The 26,658-nt window shown below is 37.6% G+C and overlaps 1 protein-coding gene across 3 annotated transcripts in view; it reads right to left on the bottom strand.

The window, feature by feature from the left end:
• RGS6 (regulator of G protein signaling 6) overlaps positions 1–26,658 on the bottom strand; it is a 2,564,457-nt gene that overhangs the window by 1,396,046 nt on the left and 1,141,753 nt on the right. For all 3 annotated transcript variants that reach the window (XM_044074660.1, XM_044074661.1, XM_044074662.1), the window contains exon 3: positions 16,514–16,613. In XM_044074660.1, the coding sequence (XP_043930595.1) occupies positions 16,514–16,613 (100 nt within the window). The remainder of the gene's footprint in view (positions 1–16,513; positions 16,614–26,658) is intronic.

Raw genomic sequence — 26,658 nt, 5'->3', positions numbered from 1 at the left:
TTTTTCTCATTCACGGTCCTCACAAATCACAGAGCACCAACAGTTGGTATTTAACTCATTCATAACCCTCACACATCAAGGATAGTAACACAGTACTCATTCACTGCCCTCCTGAATCACAGGGTACTAGCACTGTTAATTTAACTCATTCACCGCCCTCCCAAATCACAGGGTACTAACACTGTTAATTTAACTCATTCACTGCCCTCCCTAATCACAGGGTACTCATCATCTTCTTTCGGCTGTTCCCGTTAGGGGTCGCCACAGCAAATCACCCATTTCCATTTCTTCCTGTCCTCTGCATCTTGCTCTGTCACACCAACCACCTGCATGTCCTCTCTCACCACATCCATAAACCTTATATTAGGCCTTCCTCTTTTCCTGTTACTTGGTAGCTTCATCCTTAGCATCTTTTTACCAATATACTCAGCATCCCTGCTCGGCACATGTCCAAACCAATGTAATTGTGCCTCTCTGGCTTTGTCTCCAAACCTTCCAACCTGGGCTGACCCTCTAATATACTTATTCCTAATCCTGTCCACCCTCATCACACCCAGTGCAAATCTTAACATCTTTAATTCTGCCACATCCAGCTCAAACTCCTGCCTTTTTGCTAATGCCACTGTCTCCAACCCATATAACATAGCTGGTCTCACTACCCTCTTGTAGACCTTCCTTTTCACTCTTACAGGTACTCGTCTGTCACAAATCACTCCTGACACTCTTCTCCACCCACTCCATCCTGCCTGTACTCTCTTCTTCACCTCTCTTCCACACTCACCGTTACTCTGAACTATTGACCCCAAGTATTTAAACTCATCCACCTTCGCCACCTCTACTCCTTGCATCCTCACCATTCCTCTATCCTCCCTCTCATTCACACACATATATTCTGTCTTAGTCCCAACACTGTTAATTTAACTCCTTCACTGCCCTCCCGAATCACAAGGTACTAACACTGTTAATTTAACTCATTCACAGCCCCCACAAATCTCAAGGTACTAACACTGTAATTTTAACTCCTTCTTGGTCCTCGCAAAGCATAGGACAGTAATGCTGTGAACATAACTGCCTCTCCATAATCACAGTGCTGCACTGCAGAGGCATTTACTGCAGCAGCTCCAGGAGTAATAATCCCGGCAGAATTTAGTTTATGAAGTGTGTGGCTAAATACGTACTATGGTGTTATGGTGTTTACCATCTATGTATCTTTTAACACTAGTGACTTAGATCATAGGGTATATTGTGAAACCAGAAATAGAAATGCCTTTTTTCAAGCAACAGGTTGCAATGCCAAAAAAACATTGCAAGGTTTTGCATTTCGACATACATATTTTGGAAATTTAAATCAATATCTGTCTAGTATGTCAACTCTTATTTCAACTCATTTGGTCATAGCCCAGCCTCACTGTACTACATACCAGTTACATTGTTATTCTCATCACCTTGGTAACAGCAGTAACACTTTCATTCTTACCCATAGTGTAGTCTGCCTCACTGGTACTTCTACTGGGGACCAGTGTTTTCACTTCATTGCAAGATCTTTGTTATGCACTAACACTAAAGCTCATTGTAATGTTTAACATAATGTTTCTGAACCTCAGGGTTTATGGAGAAATCATTTATGACTCTCCCAAGGATGAAAACCGTAGAGTTACTACATTAGAGTTGTGTTGTAGTTGGGTGGGGGCTTGCTACCTGAAAACACACTGTTTTACTCTTAAAATATAAATATTCTGGTAACATCAATTACTGTTAGGGAACACAGCAGGACAGAGAAAACCAAAAGCCATGTGTAGTAAATAAATAAATAATCCAGCAGCAAACAAAACAACCACCTTGGCCACCACGCTGATAAACATCCACCAACAAAATGCAATAGAAACAAACTTTAATAAATATGTTAAAACAATAAAGCAATTCAAATTTAAAAGGATAAGCACTTTCAGGAGATACCCTTCATCAGATCCTAGCAGTGATAACCAATTGACAGTTTAAAAATAGCAGGCATCCAATCACATCACATCAATGAGCCTACGCCCTTGTAAAACTGACCAAACAGATACATCTCTTTCTAGTCAGAGTTAGTTATCCAATGAAAAGGTTAATTTCAAAGTAATACAAACAAATACAGACCCCTTTTCAGAAGGTAACTTAAAACAAATACAAGAGCGTGTATCATAAACACGGAGAACAAGTTTTGCAAATATGCAATAGCTTTATACTATCTTATAATTTTCAAAAGATATAGCATTTCAATAAATAGCTTAAAATAGATACAAAAGCGTGCATCACACACACACATAATGGACTCATAGATAAACCATTTTACTTTTTACAGAGAAGGGGGACGTTCTGTTAGCTCTTTTCAAAGAATACATTAAAATAATGTAAGTGCCTGCATTCCTGCACACGCTCACAAGTTTAACTGAAAACAAATACAAGAGCATACATCACACATACATATTAAATACCTATAAAAGAACAGTTTCACTTTTACAAAACAAAAAAATGATCATTTAATATTAAACCAATATAAGTGGGTGCATCCCTGCACACACTCAAAACAAATACCGGAGCATGTGTCACTAAACGCAGATGTTAAGCTCTTATAATTCCATATCAATTGTATCATATTACATTAAAAATTCTTACTATTTTATAACAAAGTATGTGGATATAGTGATGTATAAACTACATGACCATGAAACTAGAGTTTCAACCTGGCTATTATACAACCTATCTATCAAATAAGCAAATAAACATAATATCAGCAAAAATATAATCCATATATATATATATATATATATATATATAAATATTAAGTAAAATATAAGTGTTAACCTAAGTTTTAAACACTTGATGTCAAGGTCCAAAGACCATTGATAATACTCTGTTCTAAAGATCCAGTCTAGTTCTAATTGTGTAAATAATTATTCCTATCACCCATTCTAATGCTATCCCTTACTACTTGCAAGACCCTGAACCTGAATTCATGTGTGGGGTTCTGTTTTATGTGGGTTCAAAATCAAAATAACCATTGGGATGGTGATAGCATTGTGCTGATGTAATATATTCTTGCAATTCTCCATATCAATATTACAGCTTATTCAAAAAAACGATATTTCAAAAATAACTTAAGAACATGCATCATAAACACATAGTAAATTCCTATAAATTGATCGTTTCACTTTTAAAGAACAATCTTTTAACTCTCTTCAGGGAATAAAGTTAAAAAGAATGTAAGCACTTTTATGTTAGAGAATGCGATCCTATGAGGGTAATTTCTTAAATAAAAAACGGCATCAAATTAAAATAACAAAGAATACTTTAGCAATATAGCACGAGACTTGAACAAATCCATACATTGAAACTGCTTCATGTAAAACAATAGATTTCCATCTCATGGTTCTTTTAGCCAATCCAATCATGCTCAGTCAATTTAATTTGCATATCACCGATTACTTGTCTTCCTTCATAGACCAATAAAAATTGATGTATAAGCCTATGCCCTTTCAGTGTTGGTCCTATAGGAACAAAACCATTCAGACCAGAACAATTGTCGGCTTGTAAATCAGCTATCCAATGTGATTCAACTTGGTCTTTTCTAGTTTTCAGATGCCCACCTGTCTTACTTTCCTTCATTATTTGTAATACAAGAAAGGAAAAATTATGTTCTGCATACATCTTCACATGCTGAGCTAATGCATTATAACTAGGCATTAATCTTATGTCCCTCATGTGCTGCAGAATGCGATCTTTCAGCGTTCTGTTCGTTTTGCCCATGTAATAACACGGGCAATCACAGCACCTTGCCGAGTAAATCACATTCTTTGTAAAGCAGTTAGCATACAAGTATGCATGATAAACCTTCGGTGTAAGGAGATGTTTAAAATTATGTGTAGGGCTAATTCGCTCACAAGCCTTACAATGTCCACACGGAAATGTAGTTGTTCTCTTTATTGTTTCCTTTCTCATAGGCTTAGTGTCTCTACATAACATCCATTTAAGATTTAGATTATTCCTAAAACAAAATGATGCATCTTTACCAACTATTTCTTTAAGTTTATGATCAGATACTAGAACCTTCCAATTACTTTTAATGTTGTTACAAATATTTCCAGTGTCACAGCTATATTTCAAGTTGACTCTAGTCCATTTCCTTTGCACATAAGTCTCTTTCCTAATCCCTTAAGCATTAACTATGGAACTTTACTCAAACCATAGCCATGCTCACGTTTCCCCTTAGACCATCAGCATCTGAAATCAAAGCATCCATACCTTTACCCTTATATTCCCCCCTTTATTCAAATGGGAAGCAACATTTTTACGTTCAGTTTTAAACATCTCATCATCAGGAAATAATCTTGGCCTTTAACAATATTTTTAAAAATACGTGGTGGATGCATACTATCTCGCCAGTATTTTGTTTTTCCAACAGGGTTTCCTATGTATCGAGGTACTTAGCTTTCCATCTATAGATCTCATACTTTCTATGAACCTTGAACATCTAGCTTAAAAATCTGTTTAAACCCAAATCCTTCCAATTCTCCTCAAGCCATTTCACTGAATGGATGATAAACTACAACCCAGCATCCCTACACTCCTTTAATACTCCCAAAATCAGAATGTACTGTACAAACAGCTAGTTGTATCTCTTAGCACTAAATATAGGAGCCTCTCTTATAAATCTAAAACAAATAATTTTCTCTCTTAAATTCAAACCTCATCTTTGAAAAATACTTGTGCAAAGAAGCCTCCTGTAAATGCCTTCGCCAGATAGGTGTAACGTGACAAATATGCCCCTTGTAATTTATTTCCACCCTATCTCATAAAATCTCTTCTTTCTAAAACTAATTACTACCAATGTTAACTTTCCTTCTGTATTTATACTTAGAACCTTTACTGTCTAACCCCACCCCACTTTATTTTCTGTTTTTTAATCAATAAAAATATAATTATCACATATGTTCAGACATTTATTCTACACTTGGAACTGAACTTATTGTACCTACAATCATTTCTGTCACTTTCCATACTAAGACTCGTTTGTTTTTCTAGAAATTTTTTTTTCCTCAGTCTAGCTTGAAATATGTATTTGGTTGCCTGAAATTAACCTATGTTTATTTTGTTTTGTGTGGTCCATAAAGATCAGCACTCTAACCTATTAAAGAACACTAACTAACTAACTAACTAACTAACTAACTAACTAACTAACTAACTAACTAACTAACTAACTAACTAACTAACTAACTAACTAACCCACTCACTCACTTGTTCATTCACTGACTCAATAAATATCAATACACTAGAAAACAAAATTCGACAATTAAATTATTGTATAAACAGTCGATAGCTTAATAGGAACTAACAACATTTAATGTAAAAATTAAGAATAAAATACATGTAGAATATTTTAAATATAACATCTGTACTGACAGACAGTAGAAGAAAAATACAGGGAAAAAAAGCTTTTCAGGAGAATTAACAGCCATGTGTCTGTCTCCTGTTGTGAAACATGCAAAATAACAGGGCAGAGGTATTTGATAGACTGGATAAAATGCAGTAATACAGGAAAGAGCAGAAGAAGGGAATTGTGATGAATATCAAAGCATAATACTGACTTCTTGTGGAGAGCATTTACTTCACAGGAGAGAGAGTCTTAAATGTCAGACTGAAAGTCAAATGATGGCACAAATGTTTTACTCAGAATTACACAGAAAGTTAACACTGAATATAAGGCAAATGAAATGGTACTTTTGATATTCTGAGTGAAGGAGGGAAACAGTGCACATGTTAATTCTCTCAGAACTTATCAACCCATTTTATTTCTTATTTTACACTGTCAGCCAGAGGTTCCACATTGAAAAAATTATGCTGTGCAAACATGTAATAAAGACTACAAACAACAACTAAACCACTGCAACAGATAAAGTCCAAACCAAACTCCAAAAGTGAATAATGTAGAATCCAAGCAGGCAAAGGACACGCACAGCATAAAAGACCAATGTTTATTCAGTAAAAATGTGTAAGTGCTTTCACATGTCTGATGAAGCGTAGTAGGACTACGCAAAAGTGCTTACTAAACACTATTATAAGGGTCTATATCAGAACATTGAACACACTTAGGTTGTCGAATGCCTAAACATCGACATCTAAATGTCAAACGCTCAAAACTGTGACCGGCCAATTACGCTAATTTTTTCCCCGTGAAAAAATTCACTTGGCCAACAAAACAAAAACATACTTTTAAACCCTGATACAGTGGGGGGGGGCTTCACCCCACATACCCCCTGATGTAGGGGGCTGTACCCCCCACCCCAACTAAATATACCAACTCCGAGATCACTCTACAGTGGGGAAAAGGGTAAATCCCCAATGACAGCCAAGCAAATTTTTCCCTGGGAAAAAAATTGCATAATTGGCTGGTCGCGGTTTTGAGTGTTTAGGCGTTCGACAACCTAAATATTCGACAACTTAATAGGAACCCTATTATAATCATAAAACCACTTTATTACTCTTCAGTAACTGTTTTAACTGATCCATTTGAAGAGTAAAGTTCGAGAGAGAATCAAAGGTAATGCATTTCTAGAACAACAGCACTGTGTCATGATCTGCATGGACCTGATTTTTATACTGCAGAGTGCAGGTTTTTAAACTAAAAAACATGTAAATTATATTTGCCAGGCTCAGGTATGCAGTTAGTTCAGCAAACGTGCTTCTTGCTAAGCTTGTAGTGTCATTCTAAGGGGATCCAGTATCTGTCTGCCTGGGATGACATGATCGACAGACCACGATGCTTTGCCAGGGATGGCCTGCACCCGTCACCCTTGGGATTCCGAATACTGGCTAAGGCACTTGCCACTCCTATAGTGCCCTTTTTAGGCAAGGTTCAAATGACAAATTCACCACTGTAACAGGACAAGCAAGCAAAATCTGAGGGTAATGCTACTCAATGTTAGAAATCTAAACCTCAAAATGCATTCACTCGAGGCACTCCTTAAAATGGAGAACATCGACATCTGTGCGGTGACAGAGACCTGGTTCAAGGCTCCAAAGAGCACCTCTGCATTACCAGGCTATAATTCATACCACACCTTTCTGCCACCTAATCTGGACCAAAACACTAAAGGTGGAGGCGTGTTCATATTCATTAAGGATATCCACACCTCCAGGCTAGTTGCTCAGCATAATGCATCTGAGATTATCCAAGTGCAACTAACTCTGGGCAAGACTGCAATCCAAGTTGTAACTTGCTACAGATCCCCCACCATGCCCCAGGATTCCCACTCCTCATTTCTTGATATACTGGAAAATATTAGGGTACAACCCAACACCCTAATAATGGGCAATTTCAACTACCCCACCATTAACTGGGAAAACTACTTATCTACCAAGTCTGTTGCTCAACGTTTTCTGGAATTCATAAATTCCAATGCCTTGGATCAACTTATCCACACCCCCACCAGGGAAAGCAATATCCTAGATCTAATCATTATCAACATGGGCGACCTGTGTTCCACACCAGAGGTCAGTTCCTCGTTGGTCAGATCTGACCACAAGCTAATCAACCTAGACATCCACATCCTGCCCCCCCATTAAGGAAACAACTGTAAAAAATTTCTCCAAAGCCAACTTCACGCTTCTTAAGACAGAAGTGGCAAACTTCACGACACCCATGCAGACGGACAACAGAGGTACGACTGCTGAATCCTACACAAATGCACTTTGTAAGCACTTACACGAGTGCATGGATCATGCTATGCCTAACAGAACCAAGATGCTATCCTCCAAAAAAAGGAAGCCGATCTGGTGATCCCCTGCCATAAAGAAACTCTACAACAGAAGAAAGAAACTGCTGCAAAAGAGTAAAATCCCATGACTGGAAGAACTCCCTAGTCAGCTTCAGTAAGAAGCTGAGATCCCTCATAAAATCCTCCAAAGCTAGTTATGAAAACAAAATCACCACTGATTCTAAAGACAACCACAAAGCATTCTATAGCTATGTCAAGAATCTCAATGGCAACACTCAGATCTGCTCTGAGTTACAGCACAATGGCACTAAATATACAGAACCAACTGATATTGCCAACATCCTGGCAGATAGGTTCAGTGCTAACTTTACCCCACCCCCACCCCCTAAAGTGCCCATCTCTATACAGGAAGAATGCAATGTTCCTGTAATCACGGCTGCACAGGTAAAAAACACACTCTCCAAAGCCAAGAACAAAGCATCCATGGGACCTGACAACATCACAGGCTGTGTTCTACATGAACTACAGAATGAACCAGCACCCCACCTAAGCACCATGTTCAATCATAGCCTCACCTCAGGCTTTGTGCCCACTGAATGGCACGCAGCAACGGTTATCCCACTCCACCGCATACCCCAGGAACTACTGCCCCATTAGCCTAATGAGCCTGGTCTGCAAGGCCATGGAATGTAATATCATGGAACTTATAAACAAAGACATTGGTAATCTCCAAACTCTGGACCCCACCCAGTTCGGGTTTGTAAAAGGCAGATCATGTCTCCTAAACCTGACTGACTTCTTTAAAGCAGTCACCAAAGCCGTAGATGAGGGTAAGGTGGTTCACATAGCCTATCTAGATCTTGCCAAGGCTTTTAACACCATCCCCCACTCTGGAATTATAGATAAACCCACTAAACTAGGTATAAATCCCTATGTCACAAGATGGGTTGCCAACTGGCTCACTGACAGAACCCACACTGTGAAAGTAGCAGACTCCAAATCTGCCTTCAGACCAGTGACAAGTGGAGTACCACAGAGTTCAGTCCTGGGTCCTCTCCTGTTTGGTATCTACTTTTCTGAAGTACAGGCTAACACAGAAGGTCTTTGGCTAATGAAGTTCGCAGATGTCTGCAAACTAGGAGCCATAATTGAAACTCCTAATGATGTGGACATCCTACAAAAGGGCCTCACTGAGACAGATGCCTGGTGTCAAAGCCATGGCCTCAAGCTCAATGCCAAAAAGTGCATTGTCATCACCCTTGTTAAAAACTCTGTACCCATGAGCTACCACATAGGTGGTAGTCTACTTAACACCAAAAGTGTGATAAGAGACCTTGGGACACAGGAGGACAGTAGTCTCTCCTTTGATAATCACATCACCACAGTAGACAGGAAATCCTTCTACGTGGCACACCTCATCACAAAATGTTTCTCATCCAGGAAAAGGTCATTGTTCCCCTCTACTCATCACTCATTAGACCCATTGTAGAGTACAATGCCCCTTTTGGTATGTACCTCACAAGATATCTACAACAACTGGAAAGGCTGCAGAAATACCTCACAAAGAGGATTACTGGCCTCAAACAGATGCCCTATGCAGACCATCTCAAAAAACTCCAGCTTTACTCCTTCGCATCTCACCTACTCAGAGGCAATCTCTGCCTAACATACAAAGCTATGTCAAACCCAGAATTGACATGCTGCACTTAAAGAAATGCCAATCCCTCTGAGCTACACACTCTAGGGACCTAAACCTTGTCACCACAATAAACAGAACATGCAGGAGGGATAGATTCCTGTCCCAGAGACTTCCCATACTCTGGAACAGACTACCTATCTATGTCAAACAGAGCTTCTCATTAGTACTCTTCAAGAAAAATCTTGATGATTGGATGGGAAATAGGAAATTCATCCCGGGGATCACTTCTGTGGCTCTGCTCGAAAGGGGCACAGGAAAATAATTTTCTTGGGTAGCGAAAGCCAAGGTACCTTTTTGGCTAGGCTTGTATAGGACCTAGGGCCAATAGCCTAGTACCTACCTATGAACCTATGTATGCTTACTGCCTGATAAATATCAAATTGATGCTTGCTTAATGATAAATGTCAAATTGGTGCTTCCTTAAGGACAACGGATAGTTGTACTTCCAACAAGCTAGAGTGTCTGAAAATGATGAATATAAAATCTGCTACATTTATGACATGCTTACCCTACTGGTAATAGGAAAATTAATGGAATACGTATGTTACATTACAATGACAAAACAAGTATTATAAAGACATTTCAATCATCAGAAAATATGGAATGAAGAAAATAAAAAAAATGTTAACTTCATTCTTATGGTGTCCTAAAAAGCTGCATACTGCTTATAGAAATCATACAAGATTATAGGAGGACAGAGGTATTAGTTTGCCAGATGTAGAATCTTATTCTGTTGCTCCAAGTTCTTACTCTGTTGTACTCTGGATAGACTCAACTTACACTAGTCAATGGAAAACCATATAGGAGCAGATTATACCAAATTCTTATAAATTTATTAAATATGATAAATTAGAAATATGTAACAATTCTTTCATCTGGTTAACAAAATTTATCATTTTTACCATTCATTTCAATCTTTGGACTCTGCATATATGAAATAAATTCTTAAAACAGTTACAAAATATGTTTTTAAAGCTCCCATTAATATTAAAATGGAATTTTTGTGCTTTCCCATCGCACACATTTCTAGATTTATAGTAACTCAAAACAATGTTAAAATTAAATAATTACAAAGGAATTAATTAATATTTTGCCTGATTGCTCTGAAAAAAGGAAAGACTCAGTCCACAGAATATTTAATGAAAGAATATACATTGGATGAACCTGCTAACCAGTTAATATTCCTTACATAGCCCTGCTAATATCCTTGCTTATTCATCCAAACTTAGCATCAGTACAATAGGATAAAACATACTAACACCTGTACACTACACTGTTAAAATCTGTACCTGATATAGGCTATAATCTGTATCTGAGAAAGGTATAAACCTTATCAGAGAACTTCATATTCTCATGTTGGTCTTACTTCAATACCTATATTCCTGATGTGTGGATGTGAGTATATATATATATATATATATATATATATATATATATATATATATATATATATATATATATATGTCTCTACAAATGTTAATGTATAAATGTATTGTGAATGAGAATGTATCTAAAAAAAAAAAAAAAATTGTTGTTAATTTTCTACTAATTGTTAGTTCTAACAGATGCATCATATGCTGTGTAAATTTTCATTTTTGTACTACTCTAAATAATGTAACACCTAAATTTGTTCTTAAGACTTGCTTAGAACTGTATAAATGCTAATAGTGTAACATGGAGCTTTTCTCCCCAGGCCTCCGTTGAAAATGGACCTGTGTTCAGTCAGACCCTCCCGGTTAACAAATGTAAAATAAATAATATAATAAATAAATCAGTAAGAAATTAAATGACTTTGTAGATAATATGAATGAAGAGGAACAGAACAGTATACCCCTATAACATGAATGTATGAATGCTTTCATCGAAGGTCGACTGACTTATAAAGGTAGCTTTCCCAAGTTATGTAAGTTAATTATAAATAATAATAATAATTTTGAAGCCAAATTCTAGAACTTTTTAGATAGTAATGGATTGAGTAACTCAATAGATGATAAGAATAAAACTTTGTTACTTAAAACAGTTAGTTAAACTTCTTCATATTAATAGTGGAAAGTTTTTATATGGAAATATATACACAATGTTTGTTATTCCCTAGAAAAGCTTTAAGTTTAATAAAATGACTTTTTCAGTTTGTTGGAGATGTAGTAAAGATGTAAAAGCTGACTGGACACACATGTTTATGGACTGCAATAAATTAAATTTATACTGGGAAGCGATTAGTATGTTTTTTAAAGGGTTATGGCTTGATAATTGTTCTTTAATTAGATCAGTAATCGTAATGAATGTTCCACTTTCTGTATCTGTAAAAGCCAAAGGGCAAAATTGTTTTGAGCTCTCTTGGCAGTTGTTAGAAAAGTTTTTGCAAAAATTGGAAATGGAACTCCGTTCTTATGTTCAAAGAATTTTAAAATTTAACAGCAATACTATGTAAACCTGAAACAGAAAGTGATGAGAATAAGATCTATAAATCATACTAAGGTTTTTAGTGGTTGGAAGCTACTACAAGATACAGCAAAATCCTTAAAAGGTAAGACACCCTTGATCACTATAAAAAAAAAAAGAGCTCTCATAAAATCATCAATCAAATTTCGAGAGAAAAAAATAGCCAAAGACTCAAAAGACAATCATAGGCCCTTTTTTAGCTATGTTAGAGACACCCAGGAGGAACTCAGATATGCCAGAACTAGTTCAAAATGATGATGTGAAGATTACTGATCCTACAGACATTGCCAACATACTGGCTGACAGTTCAGTGCAAACTACTCTCCCCCCTCCCCCCAGGAGAGATATACCAATACTGATTGCAGCCCCCCCCCCCAAAACAGCGCAAGGAAAAAAAACACTCTCTCCAAAAAAAAACACAGCATCCATGGGACCTGATGGTGTCCCCCTGTGTGCTCCACACTCAATGAGGAATGGAACCATGTGCTAGGCTAGACAGTTTAATCAAAGTCTTACCTCTGGATATGGGGTACTGAGTGTCACTGGGTTACTGTGGTCCCACCTCCAAAAGGCGGTGCACCGGCTCCTGGAAACCTATTACCATACACAGCCTGTAGCCATTCAAGGAAGCCAGGAGAGGACTGGAAATGGACCCTCATAATAAAAGACAATTTAATTAATTTTTAATCTTGAAATGTTGTTATTGAAATGAACCAAGACCCTTAATGTGCTAATTTTATAATATTAACTTGATGATTCGATATATTACAATCATTGTATAACAATATATGATGTTGAATGTCTTTCTTTCTGTGTATATATTGTAAATATGTTACATTAATTAACATTTTCTTATAAAAGAAAAGAAAATATGGACCGATGTATAGACATCATAAACCTTAGACAAAAGTTAAATTATGCCACAAAGTTATGCATTACAAAGCTATGGCAATGAACATTGGCCAGGTATTGTTTTAAGCAGTAGAGGAATTCGGAACACAGACTTGAGTCTATATTTGAATCAGTTTATTTCTCCGCATTTACAGAACATGCACAAGCTTACCTTTCCATCGCATGTACATCAGAGAGAGCATAACAAAGAAAATGTCGGTAATGAATCAACCCTGGGTAGAGCCTGGAAATTGCTCACAGGGATCAATGTTCTACCCCAGTTAATAAAAATAAATAAAATGAGCATTACTATCAAGTTATTTTGGGATTCAGGTGTTATTATTGCATTTTCTGAAGACTAGACAATATGCCATTACATGTGGTTTATAATTATGTCACCAATTCATGCTTTATTTTGGCCTCACTGCTTCAGCAGTAACACTACAGCCTTCCAAAAGAATCTGATGTGAGCTCAAGGTAAACCAGCTCATAGAAAGCTATCCTAACAGAAACAGACTGATATACACATTAAAAGCTTTAATATCCTCTAAAAGCTGCAGTTATTTGGGTAATGCTGTAAAAGAATGTTTGAAAAAATCACAGCAAGCAACTGCAATAACACAGCTTACAAGGTATACTTTCTTCAGTTGATACAACAGTGATCGAAGAGCAAAGTCAACTGAAAAAATAGATGCTCAGAATTTTTATTCACAGGGATGAAAAGTCATTCCTAATGACTTCTCTACATGACCAGCCTCTAAGCTGCAGGAAAGGGTGGTAATACCAAATGAGCGTAGAAGTTGGTCCTTAGTCTTAGGTACCATTTGCTGATGGAAGGCCATTATGTGGTTATGCACTGGGCATCTGTGCTGCACCTTCCCCTCTCTTCCACAGAGGGTCTGACATCAGCAGGATGCCCTGCTTACCCACAGGAAGCACTGGATAGCAGTTTCTCCAGACTCCACTAAGGAAGTCAAACCAGGGGCATTTTTCCCTGGTCATGTGCACACTGTCTCCCATAGGATGGGCATTTCTATCTTCTTCTAACTGTGCTATCAAGTAACCAACCTACTAATTGCAACCGAGTAACTTGGGCATACAACGCTATCAGTCTACACCATTGACACAGGTTTATAACTGTGACGTATATTGACAGATGAATAGTCAATCGATCAATCTAGTTTATGAATTGGTAGGAAGTTGGATTCCATACAGAAATAGTATGCAGCCCCAGGAGGTACATGCAGACCATCTATAGATAGTAACAAGAGGACAGAATTGTATCCTGGACATCTCAGATAGAAACCTTAATCAAAGAGCCATTCAACTGCATAACTATTTGTTTTACATATGCATGATCTTGGACAACAAAACAATATCAGCACCTGCTGAGACCAAAATCAATGAACAAGGAATTGTCTCTCACAAAATGATATCATATAATGTCACACTCCCCAGCTGTGGTTCAGTCACAAGGCAGACTGTCATGAAGGACCTACATGTAACAAAGCCGGCATCATACCTGCTGTGCACTTTTAGGTAAGTCCTTCTTCACTTACCAGATTGGAAACCATGGAGTAAAGGAAGAAACTCCAGTAGAAAGCTATTGCGTAGCGTGTACTGCAAGTGATGCATCAGTAAGGGAGTGACCAAAAGGAGTAAAGTCATAGTAGAGGTGGCATAATTTTAAAGTGAAAATAAACTCCCAGGCTTACTTCATGACGTGACTGGCATTTTCCAATGATACTGTGCTATTAAATGTGTTAATTAATAAATCAATACAGTCACACATACACGTGGACATGCATATTGTTTTCATAAATAATGTATGGCTTTTGGTTCAGGTCACACTTGAAAAAGATTCTTTGGACCCATGTGCTTTCCTGTCACAAATGTGTATATATAAATATATGCTCAAATATTCCATAATGAGTTATGTTAGTAGAATATTGTAGTATTAAAATGTGTGCCTATAACGTTAAAAGTATATATAAATTCTATTACTGAATTTAGGTAAATGGATAAAAAATCCACATATTTTAAAATAACCAGTTAATAATACGCAAGAAAAAATGGATTATGAAAAATGAACTGAAGCTGAAAATAAATATGAAAAGTGAAATTTCCAGAAGCGGTCTTCTTCAAAAATATCCTAAATTATAAAAAGGCAAAGCTTTTTTTATCTTTCAAGTTATTTTTTAGATAGACCTCAGGCCAAGATGCGATGTTTACAGGTTTGATATGTTTACAGCATGCATTCATAGCCCCGTTTTTACCTTGTTTTCCTGCCCTGTGCTGATGCAGGACCTTGTCTTCTATAATGATATGCAAACGGAACAATGTAATTTCAGCCAGAAGCCCATTTCACGTAGTCAGGAAAACTTTTCAATCATAATAAGATTTGCCCTGTATTTCATTTTGTTATCTCTACTCGCACTTGACAGCAGAGGACAGTAGCATGCTCACATTTTTTTTTTTTTGTGTCATGGTTTGTCCCAGCTTGCATTGCTCTTGATGAAGCCATGCAGCTTCAGTGACACTCTTATCTGTTGGTTTGGAAATGACTGCATGTCACAACAGATTACTACTTCAGAAGAAAAGTTAAAAATAACTGTGCAAGCTGAAAATACACTGTATTATCAAGACAGAGAAAACAAAAGCAGCACTGAATTAGAAACAGCAGGAAATTACTGTTTCAGCAGATCCCAATTATGTTAAAATGTGATAACTGAATTAAATTCCCATATATATATATATATATATATATATATATATATATATATATATATATATATGTGTGTGTGTGTGTGTGTGTGTGTGTGTGTGTGTCCAGGCACAATGAACAGGCATATATAAACACACGCATACACCTGCTTTTTCCTTTTGGACAGATGCTTCCCACATTATGTTGCAGGGATGTTGAGGAATTAAGAAAACCTCTCAGTTAGTTTGTAAGTTAAAATACATGATACACCTGCCTGTAAATTTATTCACATGGTACAGTGACCCCATGCTGCATGTGAACCTGTACAAAATAATAGGATAACTCATTGTCTGGTTACTCTGTGCCAAATTGATGACCTTTACATTGGCACATTCAAACTCTGGGCATAACTGGCCAAGCAGGACAGATGCATGAGATGTAAAGGATTAGATGTGGCCTACAGCTTTGTTGGAAGGGTAAGGGAAACATTTAGGGAGCAGGCTGAAGAATGAGACGAGATCTGTACATTTTAATACCAAAGCCATGACCCTGGTAAGCACACTTAAACACAATTATGTTTCAGGCACATTGCTGCATTGTTTATATATATATATATATATATATATATATATATATATATATATATATATATATATATATATATATATTCTAAGCCATTTTCTAAAGCACACCCCACACACAGCTGTATCTGCTATGCCAGAGGTATACATACACTGATTTATCATTAAAATAATTAATCAGACTCTTAACTAAGTATAAATTTCCCATCATAAAACACATTACTTTTTATTTCAAAGCTAAGAACTCAGAGGTTATTCTCATTGAATAAAACACATCTAAGTCAAGGCAAGAATTTTGGTTAAATGTTTACTGCAACAATGCAATGTGATGGTGAACCAATGTTTTAGTTATGTAGCAATTATATTATACAGACACAAGGGCATTGCAGGGACGTTACATTTCGTCATACAGAAATCACAGTATTAACGGCCAAGCCCCTACCTGTGACAACACTGGGGATTTTGGACAGAAAGCTCTTGACAGTTCTAATTGGCACACCTCCTGCCTTGTCATCTTCCATTTTCGTAATGATGTCCTCAATCTGAAACAAATCAGCAAATATTTAACATGATAAAACACTGATGACTGCAACTATTCCATAATTGTTGTGCAGCACAGATGTCATTTCATTTTGTACAAGCTGTTTTAATTAGTTTAATTTATTTTACATGGTAGTTATACATCTGTGTTTAATACAAATTTGTCAAATTAGGGATTCACAGCTACGTGCTTACGTCTTTTCAGAGATGAATCTGACATCAGATATTTCACATCAGAATAAAGTGGCATAATGCACTGAATTACACTACAGAAAGACAGTATAAGCCAATCCAATTTGCCATTGTAAGTACCTTAACAATCTGCTTCCTCTCCATCTCTACCGCGCTTTTAACTCTTTTTCCCATAACCTCATGACTGCTTCTACAGGTTCTCTCTCTCTCTCTCACTCTCCACCACGTATTCAGACAATGCATTGCATGCATCACAAACCCTCTCTATATAAAAAAAATTTGGGGAGATCTAGGGAGTATTTAGTCCCTATGACCTGCTACTTTGCTCCCCTCCCCTTGTCCTTGATGTTAAGGCCGACTCAAACATCACCTTGACATGATGTTGAATACCAGCATCGCAGATGTGAACGAACCCCCTTAAACTCTCTTCCTGCTCTGTTCCCATCACTTCCTCTCCTACCAGCTGGCACTTTATACCAAACGTGGTGCATCAGTAGTTTGTATTTGCTTATACTGAACCTGAACTGTCTCATTTCTGTTCATTTGTTAAGCCTGTACATTCCTTTGCTAGAGTTTTACGTCACCCTCGACTGCTGCACCTATATTTGTGTCATCTGCAAGGAGGCTCTTCCTGTTCTCTCATTTTGTATTAATTAATTCATTCATTTTTTTCCTCAGTTATGCCTAAAACAAACACTCAGCAGAGTGCTGGACCAGGGAGAGATCTCCTGTGGTCCTTCACTGGTCATTTCTCTAATTCTTGATCTTGTCCCAGTTGCTATAATTCTTTGTTTACTATCATTTAACTATACGGCTATCCAGTTCCTCAGACTTGGTCATACTCCAAAACCTTTCAGTTTTCCTGTCAGCCTCCGGTGACAACATCACTAAAACTATGCTCAGGATTTTCTACATGCCTTTCTTTCTCTGTTATCATTATTAAGGTAAAAGGCCCGCAGGTCTCTGGATATTTTTTTCTGCTCTACCTCATACAATGTTACCACAACTGCTGTCTACCTGTCCACTGACACTTCTGTACTAGCAAGTGATCTATTTAAAATCTCCATCAGAGAGTCTGCCAACACACTAGCTGGATTTCTGTGGACTCTGGAAGGGAGCTCATCTGGTCCTGTGGATATATCCTCCCTAAGAGTAGCCAGTTCCCCTTGAACCTCCTACATCTCTGTCCTGGTATCTTAACACTCATCTTACCATTCTGTCTTACCTCCTTTACAGCATAGAACCCTCTCCTTGCTTTACTTTGTAAAAACTGAAACAAAATACTCATTCAAAATCTCTGCTACTTCCCATTTTTCTGTGATCTCCCTCCTGTCTTTGCTCAGCCTGACCAGTTCTGCCCTTCCCTTTTCTGCTATGAACCCAAACAAGCTTTTGTATCCTTCCTGATCCCTTATGCTAACTGACATGTAACTTGAATATTTGTTGTTTTTACTATCTTTGCTACTTTTATGCCATCCTCCTTGCACTTTCCACACTCCCCACCCCTCTTTTTCACCTCTTGTAGACCCTATTTTTACATTATTTGTTACCTAACAGGCCTATGTAGCCACATTGGGCCTTCTTATCTTTTTGTCTTCCTGTCTCTTTCTGCACACATTCCTTAGTAACACATCCCTCACCTAGTCACATAGCTTGTTTTCTTCCTTAATTTGTTCCCAGTCTCCTACCTTATCCTTGAGCACCTCTCCCTACCACAGCACAATCCACTTTTCTAACATCCCACATGACTCTCTAAGTTTTTATGTCTATTTTCTACCCACTTTAAACTCACAGTGGTGTGATCAGTGTAGGCTAGTGGTGTCTTAACCCAGGTGTGTATGGCACCTGCACAACTAAAATTCTTTATGCATGGCATCTGCACAGCTAAAATTCTATCTGTTCTGGTACAGTTCTGCACCAGCTGGCTGAACCACTCCTGGTCCAATACCTGAAACAATGACTGCATCTACCCTTCCCTGGGGTTTGGAATTTTCAGCCTGCTCATGGCAGATTTGGATCACCCACGATCTTCCTTTTCTCTTTCTTCTCAAGTCCCTCCACCTCCGCTCTTACTGTGTCTGTTGAATGATACACTGTATTGATGCATCAGATTTTCCTCCCCTCCTCTATCTTTACTGCAAGAACGCATCATTTAACCAAGTTTAGAATATGATAAGTAACCAAACTCTTTCAGGGTTCAAAAACAATCAGACAGGCTCTACACATTTTCTCTAGTCGAAATAGGTAACTGCAAATTACCTTCCATCCTTCGCACTACAGGATTACTGCAACACTCAGTCCTTTTAATCCTTGCCTTCTCCCTATTCATCAGTCCTCTTCTAGCGGACCATCCCCGTGTTCTAATTATTCTGTATGCTAATGAGGTGGTAACATACAGATCGCACCACTCTCACACATCAGTCAGGAACCACATCCAAGAAGACCACGAACACCTGCGTCTACATTACATAATCTAACTTTTAAAAGTTTGAACTTCATATGGTTGACACCATATGATTGAACTTTCAAAAGTTTGAAAATGTAATAAAAAAAATACACCAAAGAAAAAAACCTACCTGAAAGGTTTAAGCTGATGGTCAAGCCCCCCTGCACCCACCACACCACCCACTCTTTAAACATACCTACTCTGAGATCGCACTACAGTGCAGAAAAGGGAAATCTTCCCATTCCACACTGTACAGAGATCTCCGCTGAAACGTTTGAGTTTTTAAAAGTTCGATTATATGGTGTCGACTATATGACGTTTGAACTTTTAAGAGTTCAACAACGTGATTTAGACCCAAACATCTGTAACACCCGCTAACCCAAAATACAAAAAAACTAAATCAATGATATTTGGTATTAAACAAAAAACAGCCAAACTACTCAAAGACTGGTAAATAAAATCCAATAACATAACCCCCATGCAGCAATTCAGGAACCTTAGAACCTGGTTTCACCTTTAACACCATATTGTGGTAACCAAAGCTAAGATAAACTTCAACTTTTTTGGACCAGAAGGATATCTTACTTTCTCCGCCTCAAAATGAAGAATTAAATTAGAAAATATATGTTTCTTTCACAGCTGGAATATGGCCTCTCCCTTATAGTCAACTGCCTCCAACGGAAATCTCTTTCCATAATAAATCACAATCAACAACAGCTGCAGGTTTATCTCACTAGCTCCCTAAACACCACTGTCACATGCTCACTAAAGCCAAATAGTGCTAATTTCTCATAGATTAAGCCCATAAGTAGGCTCCCTGCTCTTCAAACTCATCAACTTTGAATTATTTCATTTTTCTTTTGCCAACCAGCTCTTGCCACCACCTTATATCCTCTGCACACACAGCATTTCTACAGACACAAGAACTAAACTGTACTACACAGAACACAGCTTATCAATCATAGAACAATAGATCTGAGAATCTCTTCCTACCTACCTCAAAGAGAACTCTTTGTACAAATGTCCAACAAGTCTGGCAGTTAACGCAGAGGATTAAGACACTGATTGTTCCCAAGCTGCTTCCTGTAATCCAGGTTTGATGCCCTCAGCCTTCATTTGCCTACTGTGTGACTCGGCAATTTATTTAACCAGACAGTGATCTGGGGTAACTGGGACATTGGTTAGGCTCCTCAGTGATCTCCTGAGCTACATACTTAACAATTACCTATGAACCTGGGAAGTAAGTCATTTAGGCATGATCGTAACCAATTCATATTCAATGACTTAATTTGTAAATGTTTCAGACCATGTAGGATCATCTGAAAGGTCTTTCTCCTATTACTCACATGCATCTACTGCAAACCATTTATCAGATGTAACTCATCCTCACTGAAACCATTTTTTTTGGATATACTATACACAAGACAAAACTCCTACTGTCCTTACTTTACACTCCCTCACCATGGGTAAGGGCATTCTAAGAATATCTTCTTTATTAAAGAGTTTTTCTTTCTGATTGTCTCATTGAAATGTACTACTCAAGCTAACATCTGTTTCTCTGTACTTAGTATGTAACTGTTTTTATATTTTCATATGCTCCCAGCTGAACAGGAACATGCTCCATGAGACCGGTGTTCTATCCCAGTTAACAAATTTTAAATAAACAAACAAACCCTGACTGTACCCTTGTCCCATTTCAAGCTTGGCATTCTTTCTCCTCTCTGGCTTCACATTTGATATCATTCTTTATGTGGCTTGCTCATGTACCCACCTCTCCCTTCGCTATCATTTCTGAACAACCTATAATCAGACACCTTCATGTCCCACCCCAGCACCCCTTATTACCACTGGTCCATGTTTTTGCGACAGTGGCAATGTCTTCTCTCCCATGCAGCATCAGGCCTTGCAAATCTTCCCTCTTTCTACACAGAAGTCCTTGCACTGCAGAGTAAGAGTTTTCAGCCACTATCCAAGTCACCCTTGTGTGCCCCTCTGCTATGTTCTTCATTTCGTTTCTCTTCTGCCTACTTCTTAAACAATTGCACCTCTTTCTACTTCTGTTTCCCTCTCTATCTCCTTCTATCTTAATATAAATATATGATTAGTCCCACAACAAGTTAAAAATTGGGGCATACCACTGTACTGGGAAATAGTTCAGTATAAATAATACACTGCAACATAAGGCAATATCCATAACAATGTTGGTCATTCAAACATCATACAATGAATACACAATGTAATAATATGCAGTAAAATAAATTAGATAATACATGTTCTCTAGAGCCAAATTACGCAAATGAAAGCTAACAGCAACAAAGTTTGCTTAAGCAAATTTCAAGTCTTAATTTTTATTGGCACAGCAGTATTCATAAAGACAGATTACTTACATGTAATCCAAGAAGAATGTTTTTAACGCCATCATAAAAGAGTTTATAGAAAAACAACAAATATGATTTTATCAAAGCAACACTGACTAAAACCAACCAAATCAGCATTGGCAATTGATCAAATAACCATAATGTTGAAACAAGCAATTCTGCCTTCTACTACTCCACATGAAATGTTGATATCTACCACTAATTTGGAACAAATATTTTCCTTCCATTTTTTTGGAGATGACACAGCAAACATCAATTTAATATGCAAAGTTAAACAAAATCGCATGCTTATCTGTTTCTTGTATGTTGACAAGCCCTCTGTAATCTCCATGTTCATAGGTTCTTTGAAGATTACTAGGTAAACAGCTTAACAGCTGTTATAAACTTAGTCAATATAACCTAATTTTACCCAATATATGACCCCTAAGAGCAAGAGGATGGCATAGATTTGTGCCTATGCATTGAGTATCTTACAGATTGCCCCATCCATAAGGAGCATGGCCACCACCCTGTGTGTGAATTTCTGATTCCAAATCCATTGATCCAAACTACATTTGAACAGGGCCAGGGAGGGGTTCTGCTCAATATGAATAGGAAGCCTGTTCCACAGAAGGGCAATCTCTGAGACACATATCTGTTCCTCTAGCATGTTTTATTTGAGTCACTGACTAAGTTTAGATTCCTACATTGGGTGACCATCTTGCTGCTTGACTTGTGGATGTGTAGCAGCTCCATCAGGGCTGGATTTGTGAGGGCCTTGTTAGTCAGGCATAGGTTACCCCTCAATAGTTGGTAGGAGACAGAGCAAAGGGATAGGGCTTCTAGTCTATCCGCATAGGACATGTTGTTTACACCCTACATTTTCTTTGTGAGAAGCCTCTGATGTTGTTCCAGTTGCTGTAAGTGTCTAGTCATTTACATGCCAAATGTCACATTGTACCCAATTATGGGTCTGAGTACAGAGGGACTATAATTTGCTTGGATCTGGATGCAATACCTTTACTTATAAGGTGGTACACATAGAATGACTTCCTCACCACTGAGGACACATGGCAGTCAAGGTTCAGGCTACTATCTATATGTGTACCTAGATCTGTTACCTCTGAGTCCCCTCATAGGGATGTGCTGGTAATGTTGTAATTTGCAGGGGTATTTGACTTTCCAAAGTGTATGATGATGCATTTTTCACATTTAGTTTTAGGCCATGGTGCTGGCACCAATCATTTGTCTAATCTAGACCCTCTTGAAGAATATCTACATTCCTGGAGGATTCAGTGATTGCCCTCAGCTTGCAGTCATCAGCAAACATTATCATCCAGAGGTCTTCTACATTAGCATTGGCTTCAGAGAAGTATATTCTGAACAGGAGTGTCCCAGCACTGAGCCCTGTGGCACACCACTAGTAACTGGCTTATTGCTACATCTGCATTCACCCAGTTTAACCAATGAGCTAATTGGCTATCTATCTGGTGATGTACAGATTTATGCCAAGTTCTGTAAGTATATTTATAATACCTCAGTGGGGAACTGGGTCAAATGAAGGGGTAGTAACACCTTACTATTTCATCATTATATCTGTACAGGCACCTTGGGGAATGGCATGTTGTTCATCAGACAATCTGTGTCTCTTTGCTGTTATAGTAATAATATATCAGGGTTTCTTTGGCAGAGTACACTAGATGTTGACAAGGTGGGGTTACTGTCCAGCTAAATGATTCTAGTTCATTTTGCATGAGATGATGTACTACTTCAATGTACAGTGCTTTTCTGAAGAAGTATAACCTTGCTGATTTTTGACTATGGTGGAGTAGTGTTTTACGTTTTCATTTGGTGATTTGGGATTCTTCAAGTTGCCATCATCCCTGTACAACATGGTTAATTCAAGCATCTCTGCAAATTTCAAATCAAAATGAATACTAGTCACATAGTGATAATATTTTATTTTATCAGGACAATTTGACAATTTATAATGATGACTGCATTCTCATCCATAAGTAATTTCCTATTACATATTTGGGGACTAATGTGAGAAGGAGGGTTTACCAAACGTGTGAAGTAACAATAGTGCAGGAGCATGTGCTAAGAGTTTAAATGATCACTGCCAAATGAGAAGAAGCTGTGAAAAGCTGGACTGAGATGCCTATTATGGATTAGCATACAATAAAGTCAAGGAGGTAGCCAAAATACTGTTTGACCTTTGTGTAGCTTTTAGTTCTGCAAGGTTCCACTGAAGGTCATTCAGGAGGACACAGTAATGTGGTGGCAACATACTGCTGCTACAGGTTTTTCAGTGTGCATCAAATTAAAGGTGCTACCTAAGCAAAGATAATAAACTTTATTCTTTAAAGCGGGTGATGATATTCAGTTTCAGCTATAATTCCTTGCACTGTCTGAATACACACCTATGTTTAGAGGTAGTTGTTCTGTTTACTGAAGTCTAACAGGATGAAGCTGGCCTAGATTTGCTAAACTGACTGAACGTTGTTGATTTCTCAGTAAGCAGTCTGTGTTCTCAAAGACCACTACGGTGTTAAGCATGATGGATTCTCTCACTTGTGGCAGTCTTAGAATTATTTAAATCATTTAGGGGAGCATATTGGGGTACAGCCCCCCATGCATACTACAGGTACTCTAACAAAAGGTGTTTTTCTTTCAGTTTTGTGAAATACCTGTTCAGATGTAGAGTAATGCTTCATTCCCAAGGTATTTCTGAAGTATGACTGAGTTAGGGGTACACTATTCATACTGCAACCACTTTTTGAAATGAAATGCAATCGGTACCTTTTTATAAAGCAAAACAACCGAGTGATCCAAAACATGAGGAAAAGTATATTTTTTGAAATGTATAGTAAAATCTTTCTTAAATATGACAATTTTAAAAGGCATTCTTACATATGGTAAATAATATTTATTAATGGAAATGTGCAGTTTCTTCAAAAAATATTTTTAAGTTTATGCACCAAGACATTCTATATGTAATTTGTGACTTAAAATAAAAATGCGAGGGGTCTATCCTGTATACTTGAGTCTTTTTACACAATTAAATTGCAGAAGATCTCTTTTGGAACATTTGGTTATTAATGTCAGTTTGGGACAGCACCTCATAAAACAGAATGTGGAGGACCTACTACATCAAAATGTCTATTTGTTATACTAGCACAGGACAAAAGAGTGTCGGGTGGGGTCAGGAAGATATACCAATTCATCAGAGGCTGTACTTTATGGTAATCTGTGGTATCACAGAGTTCTATCTAGGGGCTAGAAGGACATGTTATATACCACAACACACAAGTGCTGGACTATATCTAAGAATGAAAGTTCTGGTAAACTACATCTGATCACTACAATTTGCATTTTTCACCAGATCTGAGCAGTACAGTTTCAGGTTTGAAGGAGTGTAAATTCAGTAAAATTTCATGCTTTATATAGTTCCACACAGTATAAACAATACGTTTAAGTGGAGGGCTAGTATTACTTTTCAGACACTGAGGTTTTAATAAGCATACAGAGACTGTGCCCTGTATAACAACCATGGCTACATGTGGTACATTCTGAAGTCCAGATAATAATTTGATACCTAACTAAAATGAGGGTGCAACTTGGAAAACCCTAGTAATGCCTGGTTTGTATGGCATATTCCTACCCTTATATAATGATCAAAGGATGCCCTGCCAGTATATGGTAGGTTACTGAACCTGTTCTCTTACAGAATAAGCCTTGAGATGCCCTGACAGGGCATGGCTTGCTCCTGCCACGATACCTTTCAGGCAAGCCCAGGGTACCTAGACACCATGTGACATACTCCTGTCCCTTATCCCTTACAGAATAATCACAGGGATGCCCTGACAAGGTACGGTTTGCTCCTGCCCCTGATCCTGTACAGGTGAGTACGGGGGTACCCAAGCACTGCATGGCATATTCCTCCTCATAGACCTTTTTGAATGTTCCCAGGGATGTCAGGGTACGGCAAGTACTGGCCCCTGTTCAGTAATGGAATGCACGCATGGATACCTTGTCATTGTGTTGTTTGGAGAGCACATTTGTAAACATTTTGCCTGAAGAATGTCCAGGTGCTTTGTTCCATCTATGGAGAACACCAACAACAGTTGTCCAGCTTTGCTATATTAGCTACAGATTTGTTTATACACCCACACACTTTTATGACTTTCCACCACATTATTTTACAATCTGCAACATTTTCATCCCTTTCTTTAATGTTTGTATAGGTTCATTTCATATGTGATTTTCTTTTTTTAAATAAATTCACTTTCCTAGAACTTTTCCTCACAAGCCTCCAGTCAAAAAATGCTCTGCCTAGCTGGAGGGTCGCAGTTAAAATAGACCGACAAATAGACTGACAGACAGATCAATAAGTAAATAATGCTTAAGCTCTAGAAGTACAAAAAATGATTAGCAGAAAATGTATATTTCTTAAAAAAATCATTTTATTATATTTACATGAGTAGTCATTTTCTATGCAGGAAGTCATATACCATAAAAATGTTGTCTAATTTCCCAGACTGAGCCTAAAATTTGTCAGTATTGATCAGTGTACTACCCCGGTAAACAAACATAAATACATAACCAATTTTAGCTAATTTTCCATTCTCTGTTTTTGCAGCTGGTAATCTCAGCATTTTCATCTCACTTGAAATTGCAAATAAAAGAGATTATAATTAAATTATTAATTTATAACTCTCAAACAGGCAGCACTAATCCTAAGGAAGAGACCTTCACAGGTTAACAGGTATATGCTGCTGTGTGTTGTTTAGTATAAAATATTCATTCATCTGCTTAATTGGTTTAGAATATTTTGGTTAATTAATACTGTGGAACATTCTGCATCTCCGAAGTACGTTACATGTAGGTAGACCTCACAGATTTGTTGAAGTAGATGGAACTGTTTGAAAGCTCCTACATATATATTTAGTTTTACATTATGTTGCACCGAATAATTTTGTATAATAAACATTGTCCATATATGTTCCAGCTTATGATTTCTCTAGATTCAAGCATGGGGGCAGATAATAG

The sequence above is a fragment of the Protopterus annectens genome, chromosome 6.part0, assembly GCF_019279795.1.
Source record: "Protopterus annectens isolate FY-2018-M chromosome 6.part0, PAN1.0, whole genome shotgun sequence".
In the NCBI taxonomy this organism is placed as follows: domain Eukaryota; kingdom Metazoa; phylum Chordata; order Ceratodontiformes; family Protopteridae; genus Protopterus; species Protopterus annectens.
The sequence above is the reverse complement of the archived record's forward strand: the minus strand, read 5'-3'. Positions and strand labels throughout refer to the sequence as shown.